General features: G+C 37.1%; 1 protein-coding gene across 1 annotated transcript; it reads left to right on the top strand.

Annotated features, from left to right (window-relative positions):
- Positions 1-6,505: 6,505 nt before the first annotated feature.
- Positions 6,506-19,587, top strand: OSTC (oligosaccharyltransferase complex non-catalytic subunit). Its single transcript, XM_054591635.1, has 4 exons — positions 6,506-6,700; positions 10,226-10,319; positions 11,754-11,951; positions 18,858-19,587. Exons 1-4 carry the CDS (start codon positions 6,562-6,564, stop codon positions 18,874-18,876), a joined length of 450 nt encoding a protein of 149 aa, XP_054447610.1. The 5' UTR covers positions 6,506-6,561; the 3' UTR covers positions 18,877-19,587.
- Positions 19,588-20,528: the final 941 nt, after the last annotated feature.

Raw genomic sequence — 20,528 nt, 5'->3', positions numbered from 1 at the left:
TTGATGTGGTTGTGTGAGGAAGAAAGCCATGTTTATCTAGGTTGTCATCTTAGAGATCTGGCTCTTATATCATTCTTTATTAATTTCAGTTTGAGTGCATTTCACACTCTGGCAGTACCATCCAAGCTTCCACTGCTAGTAGATTGTGGCGCTAAGATTCAAACCTCTGTCTGGAGTCTACTCCCAGGGTTCAGGCAGTTGAAGTGAGCAGAGCAAGGATAACAGGCCAGAAAGCCCCAGGTGCCTAGCAATGGGCAAAACTAGGGAAACAAGGACCTCACCCCTGGGGTGACCTTTCCTCATCTAACATGTCCCCTCTCTCTTTCCTTTTTGAATGATATCTCCAGCCTTTCTTTATTTACTCTTCTGTTATTCACAACTACTGGTCTTCCTTCGGACTTTCCCACATCTCTGTCTTTGCTCAGGCTGGTCCTCATGCCTGAAAAACCTGGAAAAACCTTTCCCCAACCCTCAAGGAATCCAGCTCCTTTTTAGCGCTCAGCTCAAAGGTGAGCTCTTCTGTAAACCTGCTTTTTTCTACCTGTGGAAATATATCACTCCTATCTTGAAACTCTCAAGGCAATTGGTCCAAACCTCCCATCAGCATGAACTTTCCAGACAGCTGACATTGATTGTGTGCATGTGTGCTTCTCCCCTGATTAGAATGACAGTTTCTGAGGACAGGAATCATACTCTGCTTGTCTTGACCCCTCCCCAGGCCCCATACCCCAGCTCTTAGAACAGAGCTTCTCTCTTCTACTCTTCTACACGTTGTATAGATGCTTGATGAACATAGGGCGAAATAAATGGCGAACGTTATCGTCACCAGCACTGCTGCCTGCCCTCATTGGTCCCCATCTTTCCTGAAGAAGGGAGAGAAGTGTGAGAGATGCTTTCAGAGCACGCGATATCCACAAAGCAGGGATTAAGATACAGAAAGGAACTATGAGATGGAAAAGAAAGAAGATTGTAACGAATAACTTTATTTTTTTTACTTCTTACCCAGCAAGTTACTCCTCTGTATTGAGCAGTAAGAATGGTATCTTATTTGGCATAGTGAAATCTGTCCTGTTTTTAGACCAAGCCCCCTGGTTGCAATGTGAACACCAGGGCAGGAGATGATGTGGGTCTGGACTAACAGGCGGTGATGGAGATGGAGAGGAGGGAAGAAACTAAAGAGACATTAAGGAAGTGCAGTTGTTAAGATGACACATGGAAGGATCAAATAAGATGGAAGAGTCAAGAGTTTGTTCATTGATTTATTTAACAAATACTTAATGAGTGCTGTTATGTGTCAGCATTGTGAGAGATGTAGAGAAGTCAGTGATGAAAAACATGCTATTGAATACACTGAGTTTCTGATACTATAGATGGCTGTCTAATGGTGCATAGTAAGGGAAACAAACTTGGGAAGCATTATTATTCATTCTTTACAGAATACAGCAGTGAACAAACAGTACCTGGGGAGACAGATTTGCTGATGTAAGGGCAGAAAAAAGATATCTACTGTGTTCCCAAAAAGTACTCTTTTTAAATTTTATCTTAATTACAAAAGTAATATGTATTTATTAAAGACAAATTAGGAGACATATGCAGTTTCAAAGAAGGGAAAAATCTGTCATCTTATCATATAGTCATTGATCATCTTTATGTCCCTTTAGACATTTTCAATGCACAATGCCTAGGGTACGCACATAAAAAGAGACAGTCCAATTCCGTACATACGATTTTACAGTCTTATTTTTATCATTTAAAACCTGTTGTGAACATCTGTTCTTTTCAGAAAATAAAAGTTGACTGTATCATTTTTCATGGTTGCATGGTGTATATTATATGGATGAAATTCAGTGAATTAATCCTCTATTTTCAGTCGTGTATTTTTAACATTGCACAAGTAACTGATGACCAGGTGGATTTTTGTTTCACTAGTTTAAAAAATGTCTTTTAAAAATAATGTTTCTTGGGGCGCACACCAATTCAGAACTACAATACATAGTGAAGGGTTTTTGGTAAATAATAGTCCCAGTTTAGCTAAGTTGACATAATTCAAATACAAATCCATCACAATCTATCCCATGTCAACTTGGTATCCATATAACCTTTTAACCATATTTAACATAATTTTAATATAAGGGCAATAGCCCTTATTCTCTGACTTCTCTACAGTTTGCTTCTCTTAACACAATGCAACTATTTCTCATACAACTGTAGCACTCTCTGTACAAAGAGAAAACGAAGTCGTTTTATCCATTCTTGGGTAATAATCATCCTTATTCTAGATAAGTCCTATTCCATATCTAGTAACTTTGCTCACGTGGTCATAGCCATTATTTATGTCTACATTAATTTATAACTACATTCTTCCACTATACACTCATTATTCCCATTGCCCTCAGCAAAAAACCTCAGCTGGTTGTGGTACCTTGACTGCTGGAATGACCTAAACCTTAGCTCCTAAAAGGGCGGAGCCATTAACAGTCCTACCTGTTTTGGGTCATTGTAGTTTTCCATGGACTTTTACCACAGAATATGGGAGTACTAAAAGGCACGTCAGGGGATTTTCTGCATTCGAGAGATACTCATACGCTTCCTTGCTGCCATTTTGTAGTGGCAGTCTAATTTCCCCTTGATCATTAGCATCAATCCCTCTAGCCAATATGGTACCCCTTACCAGCATTTTGATTCACTACAATGAGAGCAGTGAAATATTGAGGGGACAGTCTCATCTCTCAGTTTAAAGCAACTAGTGATGTGCCCTCAGTAGAAATATTCCTCCTTCAAGGCTAAAAATTCTAGACAAGTAGAGCCCGAAGTTGTAAGGAATAGTGATATCTTTCATGTTACAATCACTGGGCCCTTAGAAATTCCACTGAGGATCCCCTGATGTTTACTTTCCTCACTCTCCATCCTCCAGCACGCGTCTGTGTCACCGAGGTACCTAGAGAAGTCATTCAATCAGCATATCGTCAGTGCAATGGCAGGGCGTGATATCCTGCAAATGAAAAGATGAGAAGGCAATAAAGTTGCCTACAAATCAGATTATAACATAGGGCTGGACTTCATACACAGTCCTGAAACATTGAAGATGTATTGCTGACCCTGCCAGCTGAAAGCAAACTTCCTCTGATGATCATTACCAGTAAGTATAAAAAGCATTAGCCAGATTAATAGCTACCTAACAAGTGTTAGGATATGTGATGATGCACCCCAATAACAAAACCTAATGTAGAGTAGCGGCTGCAATTGGAGCCACCATGTGGTTAAGTTGACATTAATCCACTGTTATTCTCCAAGACCCATTTTTCTTTTGCAAGGGCCAGGTTGGCTAATTGAAAGGAAGGTGATAGGAATTGCCACTCTGCCTCTTTCAAGTCCTTGATGGTAGGTAGCATCTACCTCTGCAGTTGCAGGGAAGTAAATGCAGTTCTGTGGATTCCATTTAGCCTTTCCTACCGTAAGAGCCGTCGCTGTTTGGGTCAAGAAACCAATGTGGAGGGTCTTACATATCTAAGCATGTTTATTCCAATTGTGCATTCCAGAAATAATTCTAGGGTTCTCACTACCTTTGGAAGAAGAACTAAAATGAGAATGGTGATTAAAGGAGACTTTTTCCATGTGTGTCTCTGTTCATTAAATTAATTAGTTAATTAATTTACATTGGCCATGTACTAATGTTTTACCTGGGAATTTTAATTTTTAAAACTTAAAATAATGACAACAACAAAATTCACAATTTAGTACTGAATTGCAAAGGTTTTTTATTTAAATCATGAGACACAATAGTGTGTAACACAGTGCTTGGCAGAGTTGCCACAAAAATCATCTGAGCTGGGGAAACAGACGTACGCTGCTCATACAGACTGCAGAAGGATAGAGCATAGTTCAAGAGACTGTCAACTACACTACAAAATATTTTCTAAATAAATCTTGGTTAAAACTGTATATTATTATCTTACAAAAAACAAATCTACTGACTTCCTCCCTAATAAATATTCAACAAACTGAAGTCAGCAATATTATAGTCTTGGTAGCTCCAGATTGCTTAGAATTTGACTAAAAATTTATTTGTGGGGTTTTCCTTCTCTTTTGACTGGCAGAAGCATTCCTGATTTCAAGGTTTTTAATTAATATTTTGTACATTAAGCATGAAAATCTTGGTAAACATCAGTTTTAGGTTCCTTACTTCCTTGGGTATAGATTTGCTTATGCACAGTATGAATTAGTCATTTAAAAAATTTTATATGTAGCTTAAAATGACAGTCTCTAATTTGTATGTTTTAAATTTTTGTTTCTACCAACATTTGTCTTTCTTCATCTATGTAAAATAGCCAATCACTGAATGATTAAAATCTACTCCCCATGGTTTCTTTGGTTTTCAATTAGAATTTATGTTGTGTTTAAACAAAACATTTTCTACAGGAATATTGTTGTTTAAGACACAGAGGGTAATAGATGTGTATATTTTACTCAAGAAAGTTTTCTTTTATACCTGGCTTGTGGAATATTAGAAACTCAAGCTGGAATATGTTTCAAAGTTTAAGATGTTAAAAACAATAATGAATTGTTTCCCCAAACTTACTTTTTGAAAGAGGAAAAAAGTGACAGTAGTAATTCAACTTATAGATAAATGTGGTCTGTTGACTTGGTACTTTTATTTTTCTTTAAAAAATTATATATTTAAATCTTCTATGTGTTTTCCACCATGCATACAGAATTATTTGGTCATAGAATATATAAGAAGAATAACACATTAAACACCTTAAATCTGTCTTATGTTTAGGGCATTTGCCTTGTGGTATCATCTAATTATAAACTATACTATACTTTTTGAGTTTATTTCATTTCCCAAGCTTCAGTTTTGTCATATGTAAAGTGGTGATAATAGTTTTTACCTAATAGAATTGTCACGAAGACTAAATAAGAACCAATGTAAATCATTAAACATAGTATCTGCCAAGCAGTGGTTAATTAATGTTAGTTTTATTCCTGAAGCTATAAAGAAAGCTTAAAAACTTTTCATTTCTGTTTTTACTCATTTTTTTTCAAGGCAACATTTTCCATTGTTCCAGTTTTCCTTATTTATAAAATTAAGGGAATTTCAGAAATGCTATGCTTTACAGTCCCCAGAAAAACTTCCTAAGTATAAATGTGGACTCTGGTGTAAACACATTTATTATTGGTGTTATTATTGACCCCTTCATAACTTAAGATTAATGTACCTTCCTTAATACAAAGCTGAGTAAGACTCTGGGGAGACTCTCTCTATTGAACCATAGGCTTAGCAAGCTTCATCTGCATTTAGAATTAGATATTGCAATGTTTTATAAATATCTTCATTATTATGGTATTTAAACAATTTATCAATAATTGAGTCATTAATTAAACGTGAAGAACCAATTCATGTTATCCTGAGAAAATCCAGGGGCTCAGTAACAAGCAAACAAACAAAAACAAAAATCCAGTTATAGTATGTTCTGGATTTATATAATCAGTCACTTTTAACTCTTACTCCAAAAGGAAATTGATATTTGCAGAATCTTAAGAGAGTGTATAAAAAAGAAAAAACAAAACAAAAAAACTTTTTTTCGGACACCTGGTCTATCCCCAGACTAATTCTTCCTCATTTATTTTCATCATTTGGATTGTACATGCAGCCCAGGCAACAGATGCTGTGGCTGCCACTAGGGTGGTAGCAATGAAATAAAGAGAAGTGAACGGATTAAAGATATTTTTGGTAGTAAGGGCAAAAATACCTGCTGATATTTTGGTTGTGAAGGTTTAATAAAAAGAGCAGCTAGCTGATTGCAAGATTTTCTGCCTGAATGATTTTAGCACTACGAGCTAGGGATGGCTGAGAGAGGAGCAAAGTAGAGGGAAGTACAAGGATTATTTAAAATAGTATTTTGGTCACGTCAAGTTATCATCTTCACCGTCTTGTGGAGATGGCCTCGGTATTTGTGATAGATCTGGACTGGATATTTTAAAAATTTTGATACTGTATTATTTTAGCAATTATTAATAACAATTGTTATTATTACAATCACCACTAGTGCATCGGGAAGTAAAAGCTCAGCAATCTAGTACTTTCCCAAGCTCCGGGGGAAAAAAATTGCTAATAAAAAAGGAAGAGCTTTCCAAACGTTCCCATTCATTCTCCAATTCGGGGCACCTAGAGCGCTCAGATCCAATCAGTTTCCAAATCCTTAGAGTTAGCAAGTGGGCGGGCTTAGATGGATGGGGTTCCGTCAGCTTTTCTGGTTGGGACACGTAGGAAACCATGCAGATCCTTGAAGGTACATAAATTACACGTTAATCTATTGCCAGTAACTGAGCTTCTTAGTTAAGTTTATGTTTAAAAATACTTAATAATATATACTGTTAGTGCTGTATTTTTGTTTTTTTAAAAGTTTATTATTTTCTCCTATAGACGTATAAACTGCTTCCGAGTGTTGTGAACCTGCCGCTCCCTGCCCCGCGCACGCGCAAAAGAAAGGAAGGACTGGTCTGGTTCCGGGTGGCGTGTGGGGCTAGAGACCGAGAGCTGTCCTTGCCACCACCAACATGGAGACTTTGTACCGAGTCCCATTCTTAGTGTTGGAATGCCCCAACCTGAAGCTGAAGAAGCCGCCCTGGGTGCATATGCCCTCGGCCATGACGGTGTACGCTCTGGTGGTAGTGTCTTACTTTCTCATCACCGGAGGTAACTCGGGCTGGCGGGGCTCCAGAGGCGCCAAGGCGTGGAGCGCTCCCTCCCCCTGGAGGCGCCTCTTCCTCTGACTCTCACCCCGGGGCAAGCATCGCTCTGTTCTTGATCTTTGCAGAGGGTGGAGGCAAATTCTGGGGTCCCAAGTATTAACAGCCCAAAGGTTTATTTGCGCGCACGTCCGGTCTTTTTTCTTGGCAGCACTCGTGTTGTCATTCCCATTGCTTTTCTTCTTCTAGCCCCTTACCCTGGGGATTCAAATCGAATATATTTTTTAAGGGCAGATTTTTGCTTTTTATTGAATGCCGTAGTTGACAAAGTCTAGACTGGGAATGTCTATAGGCTGGACCATTTTACTTCGATGGTTGGTCAAGAGAGTGTGGGACTTCTACCTTTTCTTTGTTCTCGGTCTCTGGAATCTTGGAAGAGGCTTGTGAATTATTTTGTTAGCTCAGACCTAAGGGTTGGGTGTCCAGGTCAACAGTGAATATGAATGGAATTTTCTAAAACCATAGTTTTTGAAAAATACATGTTTGAGATTGGAGATAGATTTGCAGATGGTATTGTATTTCAAGGAGAAGTTGAGAATTTAAAGAATAAGGAAAATAGCATTATTACTAAAAACTAATGAATTGTTTTGTCATGTTCTTTTCAAATATAGAAAGTTGCAAAAGGGGCGTTGCTTTGTGTAGTGGTGAGCTGGCAATCCAGCTAGTCTTCTCAGAGCCACCACCCTTTCGAGCCACAGTTCCACGATTTACTCGACTGTGCTACTGTTAGATTTTGGGCTGTAGAGTACTTAATTTGGAAGTTACAAAATTCAGTTCCACAGGTCAGGGACAGTAAAAGTGGTTTTCTTTTAAGGGAATAGTCAGACATCTTCATTTTCATAGATGATTTGTGTGAATATTTATACAAGAGGGAAGAATGTGAAACTACGAGGGCTTAGTTCTAGAATGTATTTTTCAATTATACCCTTCCCTAATAGTGACAATTTACTTATGCTCGTTTAAATAAATAACATTAATTTCTTTTTATGTTGGTAAGATACTACCCTAGCATTGCATTAGGATTAACGTTTGCTCAGCTTTCTAATGGTACTGTATTGAATAAATGAAATTTGAAATGGCATGTTGTTGGGTTTTGGGTTTTTTTTTTTTGATAAGAGTCATCATGGGACTTTATCTGCTGGTCTTTTCTGTAATCCTTACCTCCCTTTGCTAGAAGCTTCACCGTTTTTATTCCGGCTACCTTTTCCATGTCAATTGAAATGGGGAAGATACTCGACTCCAACCCCTGGGGGAAAGTGGAAAAAGAGGCCATGGCCATGAAGTATCTCATACATGGAATCGGTTATGCCGCTGGAAGGGAGTCTCTTCAAAATATGTGTACCTTTATAAATAACCAATATTTATTGCATGGAAATAGTCAGCAAATAATGTATCAAGTCCCTATTAAGTTTCAGGCAGGAGGTACAATGGTGAATGAAACAGATAAGGGCTCTGCCCTGCTGAAGCTTGTAATGTCATGGTTGAGACATGTTAAATATCACATACATTTTTTTCTGTTACATTATTTCATTGCAAACATGCCACAAGTGCATTGAAGGAAAAGTATACAAGGTTATGAGAAAATAGTGGGAGTTGAGAATATCATTTCTATTGGAGTGTGATTGCTGAGGAAGTGACATATTAGTCAAAATCTGATGGATTGGAGGAAAGGGTATATTACCAGGCAGAGGGAGAAGTATGGACAGGTATGGGGCCAAGAGACCAATTAGGTGGTGTTGTAGTTGACTTAGACCAGATTAGGTTGGTGGCAGTGGAGATGGAGGAAGATAAAATAGCAGATATTTTGGAAGTAGATGCAGTAGGTCTTGATGGATTGATTGGATGTAGGGGGAGAATGAAATGTGAATGAATCTTAATGGTGTCTGGTTTGAGCGTCTGAGCAAATGAAAGTGTCATTTTCTGATACTGAAGAAATGAAGTTTTTGGTGGAGAATGGTGAACTGGAGGTCACTTTGGGATATGTAATAATTGGACATAACCAACTCTAATTAATTGGATAAGTGAATTTACAGATAAGAGTCTAGCGCTGAGAAAAGAGGTCTGTGTTGAAGTTGGTTAATAACAGATGTTTTCTTAACTCCTCCCATAAGTCAGATCTTGAAGAACATAGTCAAAGTCCCTGTTCTTGGGGAGATTTACATCTAATTCTAATGGTGCTAACATTTGGTAAGTGTTGACACATTGAGAGTCATTAACACATGGAATTGAAAACCCTGGAGAGGGATGAGTTCAGTTTGGGAGAAAATGTAGAAAAAGTGGACAGTGGATCAAGCCCTAAGGAACTTTTCTGACACATAGTGGTTTTATGAAAGAGGAGGCTTGGCTAGAGAGGTAGCAAGAAATTGTGGACAAGAGTGTTAAAAAACCCATGAGAAGCCATTTTTCCTTCCAAGAAAATGATTTAGAAAGCTGGATCAAGTGCTGCTGGAAAACCTAAGATGAGAACTGAAAAGTGGCCATTGAGTTAAGTAACATGAAAGTCATAGGTGATCTTAGCAAGAGTAATATTAGTGGTGGCAGAAGCCAAATTGGAGTGAGGTGAAGAATGAAGGGTAAGTGAAGAAGAGGAGACAGCAAATTTGCCAGGTTTTTTTCCAGAAGGAAGCCTGAATCTCCTTCAAAAAGGAAGCATAAAAATGGGATGTTAGCTAGGATGGTTTGGAATCAAGGGAAGATTGATGAAGGGAAAGACAGGTTGAAAATAAAGGAGAGAGAAGAGATATCCAGAGGAACAAAATCTCTAAGTAGGCAAGAGGGGATGGAGCCCTGATCGCTGGAAAGGGACTCCGCCTTCATGGGGGAGGGATTCTTCCTTGCCGGTAGCAGAGGTGAGGGTAGATAGAGGTACCAGTGTGTAATGGGGGAGGGAGGATTAGGGGATTCCAGTATGATTGTTTTATTAGTGGGGAGAGGGACACAATCTATGTTTCAGAAAAGCTGGAAGTGAGGATGTTGAACAATGGAGAAAAACATGTAGACAATTGGAGATTTGGAAAACTTAAAATTTTGATGTTAATGATCATGGATCTCTAGTTCTAAGAGTGTGATTTAAAAGTGTTTCCTTGTTTTTACATTTAAGCAAGAAAATTAGTAGCTCCCAATTTATAGAAACAAATCCAAGCTTTTGTGGAACATTTTTTTGAACTACAATATAATCTTTAGTGTTAAATCTCCTTTATTGTGGAGTCATTCTTGTGTATTACAAACAGTTACTGAATGACTTTCTTTTATGAGATAACACTGTTTTACAAGTCATTCTAAAGTATTGAGTTGAATTTCTGAATGGTTTCATCTGAAGGCTAGGGGGTTAGCTGGGCTTCATTTGATTATAATAATCAAAGCAGTCCTATTTAAATCCTATTTAAGTGTAAATGAACCTTTAGAGACAGGACTAATCTTCTTTTAAAAATTGGGAACTCAATCTAATTTATACTGTTGTTTTTCCATATAGGAATCATTTATGATGTTATTGTTGAACCTCCAAGTGTTGGCTCTATGACTGATGAACATGGGCATCAGAGACCAGTAGCTTTCTTGGCCTACAGGTAAAAGATACATTTTTGAATCATTTGGTGGTGGGAAAGAAGGTTACTGGGCCATGCCTACTTATTTAAAAATACAGTGAAGCCAGTGGAGTCTATCTTGTTTAGCCAATAGGTGTTTTAAAATGTTAAATTCAGAAATGGCAGGAAGTGGGCAGGAGTAAGAGAAGTATATTATCTATTCCTTTATTAGGAAATAACATTTCACAATGACATGGTCACTTACTTAAAGTAAGATATCACTTTAAAATACGTTTATAGACTATTCTGGGAATAACCAATTTTAAGTAAAGCCTCATTGGAACTAGGCATGCCCATTTGTTTACATACCATCTGTGGCTGCTTTTAAGCTATAGAGGTAAGTATGGCACAAACCATATGGCTTGTACCGTACTATCTGGCTATTTAAGTAATACATATTATTAAAAAAGAAACGTAATTTTTGAGACCTGGGAGTTCCATTTCAGCAATGAAACACCATTCCAGCGCGATGGTTCACTTGAGCAATGCCCATTGTATTGTCTTCTACAACTGACAACTGTCTGCTTAAACCTAGCTCTATATTTGTACGTATGCCTTACATTAATGGCATTCTGTGCGTAGGGTGTTCCTGGAAGGGTGACTGTGATTCTCCGGGGAGGGATCTAGATGGCACGTGATCTCTGTGGTAGGGAACCCTTTCAGTGTCATCATTTACCCTGTTTGGATTTTGAACCTGGTACATGTATTGAGTTTTCAGTTAAAGCAAGTAGTTAACAAAAAATATGAACCTTCCTTGCATATGCCCATGTAGAAATATCCATTGAATAGAGAAATTTGCTTTGGGGGCCCACGAACTCCAGAAATCAGATACAGATAATATACAAAAATTTGCACATCATTATCGGGGTTCATAGATCACTGGAAATCCTTGTTGGGGGGCGGGGTTCATGAAGCCTGGTTAAGAACACTTGCTTTTAAATTTTTCCCTTCGAAATTAGAGGTTTATTAATTATTATAAAACTTGGCAAAAGAATTTCTAACCAGTTCCAAATTCATTTGAAATTGATAGAAGTTTAAATAGCATAACTTTTAAAAGCTAAAGTTTTGTGTAAAGGATTCATATACATACAATAATTGGCTTTTTAAGATAATGATTAAAATGTGAATATTGCTTTTCATAGACAGTTGTGTTAATTGAGGTTTTAAAACTTTTTGGACATTTGCTCCATGAAGACAGAGCTTTTTGTCTGTTTTGTTTTTGTTACAGCCCCAGAACCTAGAACAGTACTTATATATACTAGGCTCTCAATAAATATTTGTTGAAACAAATATCCAGAAATGTAGTAAAATAGTTGTATGGGTAAGAATAAGAAATTAGCACAAAAATGTTTTAGCAGAAGTGGAAATTTCAACCTACGGAAAAAATTTTATTTTGCTGTGGTCTTTCTTTTTCAGAGTAAATGGACAATATATTATGGAAGGACTTGCATCCAGCTTCCTGTTTACAATGGGAGGTTTAGGTTTCATAATCCTAGACCGATCCAATGCTCCAAACATTCCAAAACTCAATAGATTTCTTCTTCTATTCATTGGATTCGTCTGTGTCCTACTGAGTTTTTTCATGGCTAGAGTATTCATGAGAATGAAGCTGCCGTAAGTTATCAAGTACTTTGTGTAATCAGCAACTTAACTCCTGTCGAAAATAGGCAAAATAATTACCGGGATCACATAAAATTGTAGAAAACTTACGTGAACTCATTTAAATAGATGAAAATTTGTAGAACTAAAAAAGTTTGTTACTTGCTTAAGGTTGCAGCTATAATTAGTAGCAAATTTGAGAGCAATAGGTCTTCCTGATTGTTATCTTTCTTCATGCATGATCATGAGAAAATTTAGCTATTTTGCTGTAGCATCACCAACCAGTCTTTCTCTAAAGTGCTTTTTGGTTAGTCTGTAACATATGGGATTCTTGTAGTAATGGTAATAGTAGGGAATATTGTCAAGACATTAATTGCTACTGTTCTTTGATATTAACATGAGGAAAACCCATTAAGTCTTGGATGGGAGAGGGTAGTTATTGCCTCACTAAAAAGATGGGGAAAGGATTTTTTATATATATATAATTTTAATTCAGAAAACTTAGAATGTCTTCAGAACAAAGATGAATTCATTTTATGGCAACTTTTATAATTCCATTTGAGATCTCTAATTGGAGATGTGGCTAAACCTGATCACATTTCCCTGTATTTTCATGTCACCTATGGGTGCATTAGTAAGTAGCTTCAGGAACTTCAGGCAAGCATACCACACAAAAATTAGCTGCTAATAATTCATTTTTTTAGGGAATATGTTAAATATCAAGTGCCAACTAGATTGATATCTTAGAACTGATATCCCCTTATTTTATCATAAGAGACAATAAAAGGGAACATAGGAATGTGTTTGAAATTCATAAGTTTACTTGTTCTACAGCTAAACCTGTCCATTATCTAGAACACATCTGGGGGAGAGTAGGCAGACTTCCCCCTAGAAAATGAGAAGTATTGGGTTGGCCAAAAAGTCCATTATGTGTTTTCCATAAAAGACACATTTTTTCATTTTCACCAGTAACTTTATTGATTTGGATATTTTTAATATGTTGGCGATCTCTGGCTATTGGCTTCTAGTGGGTAGAGGCCAGGGGTGCTGCTAAACATCTTCCAATGCATAAGATAATCCCACAGCAAAGAATTATTTGGCCCAAATGTCAATAATACCAAGAAACTTCGGAAGCCACTTTTGACACATTTGATCAGTCACAGCACCTTCTCCACACACTGCACAAATCTTTTATGTGTGTGTCAGTTGCGTTTTTACCTTTCTTTATGGGTTTTTTTTTTTTTTTTTTAAGATTTTATTTATTTAGTTTTAGAGGGGAGGAGAGGGAGAGAAACATAAATGTGTGGTTGAGCTCCCCATACAGGGCATGTGCCCTGACTGGGAATTGAACTGGCAACCCTTTGCTGGTGCTGAGCCACACCAGTCAGGGCACATTTTTACCTTTCTTGAAAAAATAAAACATAATATGCCAAAACTGTTGTGTATTTTCCTCCATCTTCAATATTTAAATAGCTACACAAAAATTCACCAATTTTGTTAAGATTTTTAAAAAACGTATGCTGATATGACAGCTGTCATAATACAATCTAACAAAATTGTTTCGAATGAAGTAAAAGACAACTAAGCACTAGTAGAGTCATTGTATGGAAAAAATGTAATGGACTTTTTACCCTGCAGTCATGTTCCCATCTTAGCCCTGCAGGATGGGAAAAGAGAGCATAGGGTTCTTTGCCAGCTGAATATCGATGTGGCCGTGTAAGACTCCTTCAGACTCCTCTGCCAGTAGCTCTTGTTTTTGTCTGGTGGAAACAATTTTGGTCATTGACTAAACTGTATGAAGACTTAAGGTGCTATAGCTTCCTCTTTTTTCTGTCCCTGTTGGAAAAGATGTACTGGATGAATATATGGAAGAGCTGAAGTTTCATAGCAAAGAAGGAGAAGTGGAAGCTCCCATAGAGGATAAAAGGGAATTAAGGATTAACAATCAATATGGAAGGAACCTTTGGAGACACAGCAGAACAGAAGTGGGCTTGGCTTTGCCCATAGAACCTCGTTTGTTCTCATTCTCCAATACCTATTCTTCCCATTCTTCCTTGTGGTTTTAAGTCATCGTCTTAGGATGTGAGTGTGTTTTTCTTTTAGCTCCAGCATTTGACTTTTAGAATAATAGAGTTGTCCACTGCTTTTACTAAAATGCTTTGATAAGTGTTTAATTCTCTGGATTGCCTCCATCTTGCTTTTACAGTTATTTATGTAAACATTTGTCTTCCTGTCCCCATTCTGTAGGCCATTATCCAAGACTGTTGCTGAGTCAACAGTAGGAAATAGGGTCTACTCCCTGAGTTTCAGCTGTGGATTGTGTTTAGATATAATCAATACAGAACAATGATCTAGGCAGAAAATTGCTGCTTTCTGTAACTTGTCCTACAGGTAACTCTAGTATTTAAATTTTTGAGAGGAAGGAATTTATGATTCCTTCTTTGATATGCTTTCTCATCTATGGCTCCTAATGCCTGATACCTTAGGTAGGAATAAGGAGAAACAGTGGACAGTTTTAGAAAGGAAAGGGAAGAATGGTGTTGCATTTTCTGGAATATTTGCAGGCCCCAAGGACAGTAGTGAGCCAAACCTATGTATTGCTCACAGTAGGGTTGTGATTTGTACCACTAGCAAGGAGGGGGATGTGTCTTCATGCACATGTGTTATCTTTGATTTCAGCATGTAGGAACAGCTTGATACATAATAAGTAGAATAGTAGCAACAACAAAAAGACATTTAAAAATAGATTAGATAAGTTGTTAGCATCTGAGGTAGGATTGCTGTGTGAGGAGGTGCATCGCGATAACCTCCAGTGCTGGACTATTTCACAAAGTTTACCATTTTTATCACGAGTTACCTTTAAAAGAGAAAACAGTAGTGGTGAAATGGTACTATTAATTGTATAGTTTCTGATTTATGCTTTTTTAAAGACCTGGTGTCTCCCCTACTGATAAAATTTTATAAATTAAAACATGGCTTTGATGCCTTGTCTTTTGAAGAAATGTGGATACTAATAAAATAGAACTATTTCTGATGGTTTGCATATGTGATAATACATTTAAAATAAAAAATCCAATTTTAATGCCCATTACTTTCTTGTACTAGCACAAAGTTACAAAGAAGAAATTTTCATTTTGAACTAATATAATTCACAAGATAATGTATGTGAAGTTGTGTGTGAGGTACCTTTAAATGTACACAGGCTCAAAGCAATAATGTTTGTACACTGGGTAGAAGACTGAATGAATTTGTAATTGGCTTTTCCAAAAAATAAAGAATGCTCATTAGATTGTCTTTAGCCTCTATTGTTAGGGTATTTTTTAACTAATAGGAAAATCTTAAAATTAAAAAAGTACAAGATAACATGCTGTCTCATGGTATAATGGCTTAAAATTAGGTAAAGCAGTTGGTTGGGAGAGTTCCTACATTTAGCCAAGTCTGTTGTAACGCTGTGTGAAAGAGACTAAATAGATACTCTCATATAATTGAAGACAAAAGACGTGCTTTACTCAGACTGGCAAAAAATTGCCAGTTTAGTAATTTGAATCACTGTTTATTAAGCCTGATGAGAAAAGCTAGGAAGCCCCTGAGTAAATCCTAAGACCATGGGATCAGTTTGGAAAAGAAGTTTTTCTAAAGGGGAGTGCAGTAAAAAATAAGAAATAAAAATATAATAATATTTTACTTAAATGACATCATTTAGGGAATAGGATGATACATATATGTGAGTCTTCCATATATGTGAAGTTTAATCCTACATGTACTAAAACTTACTCATTTTTGACAGATCTCTTTCAAAAGTGTTTCCCCCCCTCAAAAGTGTTTTATTGGCTCCTTAACATCCGCATTTGTACTTAGCAAATATTATTTGATAACTATTATTTGCTGGACACTGTGAACAGTAAGCATAGTTTTGCCTTCTTGACTCAGGGTCATTTTATATTTACTCTTATATTAGAAATAGTAGTACTTTTGAGTTTTTTAGTTTATTTCCTCAGTATAACCTGTCACTTCTCATTGTTAACATTGTAAGCTCATCTGTTCCTTGCTCCTTTTCAGTTTGTTGGTTATTCTGCAATCCAAAGAAACTGATAACGTAGCTATTTGCTTTTTTAAAGCTTGGTGGCCTGGCTTTTTCAGTCTTGTAAGGTGTTTGAGTCTCTCATTTTTTTTCCAGGTTTGGAGCTTTATTCAGAAAGTTAATGTTGTAGAGAGTCTGGCATTTGAATAAGCTGTGTTGTTTCAGTCAGTGAAATCTTGTATCCAGGATTCATTGTTAGCAAAGGAGAGAAGGAATCCTGACAAAACAAAATGTACAGCTGCTGAGGGCGGATGTGGTAGAAGGAGTGAGGAATTAGGAGGCCAGTGTGGGGCTTCCTGTTTCTTCGCTCTGGACTTTGGATCAGTTGTGTGGACTCTCACATTTCAAGCTTGTTAAGTGAAGTTAATTATGAGACTCAGAGATACTATCAAGATTAAATGAGAGGGTGTTTTATGTGCTCTCAAGCATAATATTAATATTAATTACTTGTGTTTTTATTGTAAAGATAAACAGAATCCTAAAAGTTCTGTTTCAAATTGAATTATGGCCACTATTTTAAAAATAAATAAATAAACAATCTTTCTAAATGAAGAAAGTGAGATTTCTGTTTTAGGATCATTGGAGAAGATAGTGGGCCAAGAGCGGGACACTTCTGTTCTTTCGTTGTGTAACTGCCCCCATAGTCTCACATTCTTAAGTTGCAAAATGAGAACAATATTTGTTTCACTCCCCCTCCCCCTTTTTAGGATCGTCGCAATGGTCAAATGCAAGAATGCACATCATAGCGTTTTGAGAGAGTTTTGTGTTAGTGCCAGCCTAACACAGTACCTGCCTTATGCACAGAAGGCACTTTGAAAGAATGTGTCTTAGAATAAAGGTTAGATAAGAGCCCATTCTGTCTTCTGTGTGTAGTTGTTTTTTGCATTCTTAATTTACTTTTATTTATCTATAATGCTTATATTACCTAAGTACTTGTATTTGCCAATAATTTTACTTGTATAAAATTCTCACAAGCCTGAATATAATAATTAAAGATCATGACATTTTCTGGGCCATTGAGAAGAGACTAAATGTGTTTCAACAAGTTTATTTTTATTCCCTACCAAGAAGTATATTAGTTCATTTGTTCTTTTTTCCTTCTAATTATAGCATTATATGTCTTAGTGCTCCCCCAGTTTTTCCTAAGGTAGGACTATCTGTGTTTGGCAGCTTTGAACAAGGATTTGTCCAGTTAAGTACCCTTTTCCACATAAATTTAGGTTGACAGTAATCCATGGATTTATACAGTACATAAGCATAGCTGACACAGTAGTTAGGAGGAAGGATGCCAGAACATAAAACTCTATCAAGAGATTGATGTCCCAGAGTGCATGCTCACATATCAGTACATGCAGGTGAGAGGCAACTATCCCTAAAGAATCCTCAGTCCTTCAGGGTTGTAAAGTGTAAGCTAGCTGTTGAGTAACTTCCACGGGTGCAGATATTAGTGGGTACTTCTTACCATCTTCTTGAACACTTCTTTTCTTACGTAGTTTAGGTCTTAAAGTATGCCTTCTGTGAAGTATAGGCATTATAGTAGCAAATTTATGTGGGGTCTTCAAGGTCAATATATATCCTAAAGAGCCTTTTTACTTTTTCTTCCGTTTTTTTCTTGGGTGAGAAGTACTGGATTGCATCAGAATTGTTGCAAAGGTGGTTATGAGTTATAAGTTCTCTCTGTATTCAGAGTTTGGATTGGCCAGGCTGATACAGCAGAATAAAAAGCGAGAGTGAATTTTAGGGAGATTGTAAGCCATGTAGATCAGGTGATTCCAGAAGCCGGAAGAGAGGAACATAACATTCCATGTGTCTTGTGTGCCGGGCACCACAGTACCTCACAGCCTTATGAAGAATTTTAATTCTTTACATTACAGATGAAGAAACTTGACTCTTGGCTCTGCAACAGTAGCAGCTAACTTTTTCAAGAGCCTAATTACCATGATTAGCACTTACTGTCAACTTAGATTTTCTTATATAATCCTCAAAACCCTCTGAGATAACTCCACTTTACCGATAAGGGAACGGTCAGGTTTGCCAGGCTTACCCACTGAGTGTTATTACAGGCAGGGTCCAAAGGAGAGACGTTCTGAAGGCAGCAGTGGGGACAGGATGTATTAAACCCTTTCCTAAAGTGAACGGCTTTGTACGGCCTTTCTTTTTTTCTTTTCTCTTTTTTTTCCTCCTGATCTTGCAGATCCTTACTAATAGATTGCAAGGATTTATTGGAAAGGAAAAAGTTTGGAACTTTATAAAACCGGACTTAATGCTTCAGTTTAAAAGGGATTCCAGGGCCTAAGTTACACATTTAGTAAAAGGATCTCTTGTTTGATCCATATAAAGATTGGCCTGCTCAGCAGCTGCAGCTAAGGCCTCTCCCTGCTGTCTGGACATTGCCTGAAAAAATAGATGGTGCAAGGGCTCACTTTGCAGGTTTGAGTAGCTCCTGATCGTCCCACCATGTCCTTCAGTATTATTAGCGTTTTTAGAAAATCAAAATAAGCTTCTTTCCATATAAAGGTTTATGATTTTTGTTATAGTTGTGAGACTCCAAAGGAGATCGATTCTGAATAATTTTTACATAACATTTTTTAAATTTACATTTTCCCCCCTCATTTTGTTTTGTTTAGCATATTGGTTCATAACTTTGTCCTTTGAGGAGGAAGAATAATGGAACTGAGGTCCAGCAAAATATTTGCTGGGGGCAAGATATGAACTAAGAACCATAAAAAGAAATCACACAATTATATTTTCAGATTGTCATTTGATTCATCATAAAATTTGGGTATCTTGAAATGTTGCTTCCTTTTCACTTTTTGTGTTTATGAATTGTGTTTCTGTAGGGGCTATCTGATGGGTTAGAGTCCCTTTTGACAAGAAGTCTGGATGCTGGATTTGTTCCTGTTACTGAAGATTTAAAGGCTGAACCAGTCCTCTGATATGATATATGGAAAAGGATGAGAAGCAGTAGAAGAGATGCATCTATTAGAAAACATGGGAAGCATATTAAAGCTTGGACTAGAGAATCTTCTTGGTGTCAAAGAGACAGGCTTATCACACTTTCCTGCTGACCTAAATTGGTAAACCAATGATGTTAAGTGGCGTTTTTTTCCTCAGTTTTTAATTGCTTAAAGAAAAATACTCTCATTTCTAAGACTATACTATTGAATAGAGTGTTTATTTTTTACAACCCTGTTAACAGTTTTTGGAGATGACATTTCTGACTTTCAGAAATTAATGTAAAATCAGGAAGCAGGATCCCGTAAGCTGAGAACTCCCGACAGCCGGTCAGCTTCACCTATGGTGCTTTGCCTTTGAACAGAGTACATGGCAGTACATTATTTCAGATGTCTGTAAGACTGTTTCCTGAGCAATAAGGGGTATGAAAGGAGCAGAAATAAATAATTTTTCTAATTAACACCTCCTGTTGTTGTTTATTAATTAATGACATTAACCTTTTGGTCTATAATTATTCAGTCCCATCTTTTGACTTTAGCTACTGTTGGTGTCCTAAGGTCTCAAAATATAGCTGGTAGGGTGCCCTGTGAGGTAGTAACTTCACTTCCCCATAAATATTCAAGCACCGACTACACATCTGTATCAGAGTTGTTGGAAATGTGTTAGACGAAAGTTCATTCATTTTTAACAATTAATATACTTTTGAGCACATCTGAAAACATTTCAAGCCTAGTGTGGTCTTCCCCTCATTTGCTAGTCAGGCCTTTCAGCTTTTCCTGACTGGCCATAAACTTCACTTCTCTAGTGGCTCAATTCTTATCCTAAAATCTATAAGTTTACAGGAAAGTTCCTGTAAGGTAAATTTTTTTTTTCTAATTCCAAGGCTAATCTAAAAATATATGCACTGCCTTGTTCATAGCAGCGTTACGTACAATAGCCGAGCTATGGAAATAGCCATAGTGCCCATCAGTAGAAGCGTGGGTAAAAAAGCTGTGGTGCATCTACACAATGGAATACTATGTGGCCATAAATAAGGAAATTTTACCTTTTGTGACAGCATGGATGGGCCTGGAGAGCATTATGCTAAGTGAAATAAGCCTGAGAGAGACAAATATTATATGATCTCATTTATATGTGGAATCTAATGAACAGAATAAACTGATGAACAAAATAGAAGCATGGAAATGTGGACCAGACTGTCCGCTGTCAGAGAGGAGGAAGGGATTAGCCAAAGAGCATCTGTACATAACCCATAGACAACAGAGCGGTGATGGCCTGAGGGAAGGGAGGGTGGAGATTGGGTGGAGGTGGGCAAAGGGGGTGGGGGGAATAAGGACACCTGTAATAGTGTCAGCAATAAAAATAAAAATTTTAAAGCCATTCAGTAAATTTAAAAATTCATTTATTCAGAAAGTTTCGAGTATCTATTTCATGTCAAGCCACACTGAGGATTTTTTTTAAACGTTATTTTTAAAGATTTTATCTATTTTGAGAGAGGGGAAGGGAAGGAGAAAGAGAGAGGAATAATGAAATTGGTTGCTGCTTGCATACCCCCA

This window comes from Pteronotus mesoamericanus, unplaced genomic scaffold (assembly GCF_021234165.1).
Source record: "Pteronotus mesoamericanus isolate MK-2021 breed Mesoamerican mustached bat unplaced genomic scaffold, CSHL_Meso_final scaffold_232, whole genome shotgun sequence".
Taxonomy (NCBI): domain Eukaryota; kingdom Metazoa; phylum Chordata; class Mammalia; order Chiroptera; family Mormoopidae; genus Pteronotus; species Pteronotus mesoamericanus.
The sequence above is the reverse complement of the archived record's forward strand: the minus strand, read 5'-3'. Positions and strand labels throughout refer to the sequence as shown.

Coding starts and splice junctions, on each gene's coding strand:
- OSTC (XM_054591635.1), top strand. CDS start 6,562: ATGGAGACTTTGTACCGAGTCCCATTCTTAGTGTTGGAATGCCCCAAC. Junction 6,701..10,225: donor TTACTTTCTCATCACCGGAG/GTAACTCGGGCT, acceptor TTTTCCATATAG/GAATCATTTATGATGTTATT. Junction 10,320..11,753: donor GTAGCTTTCTTGGCCTACAG/GTAAAAGATACA, acceptor TTTCTTTTTCAG/AGTAAATGGACAATATATTA.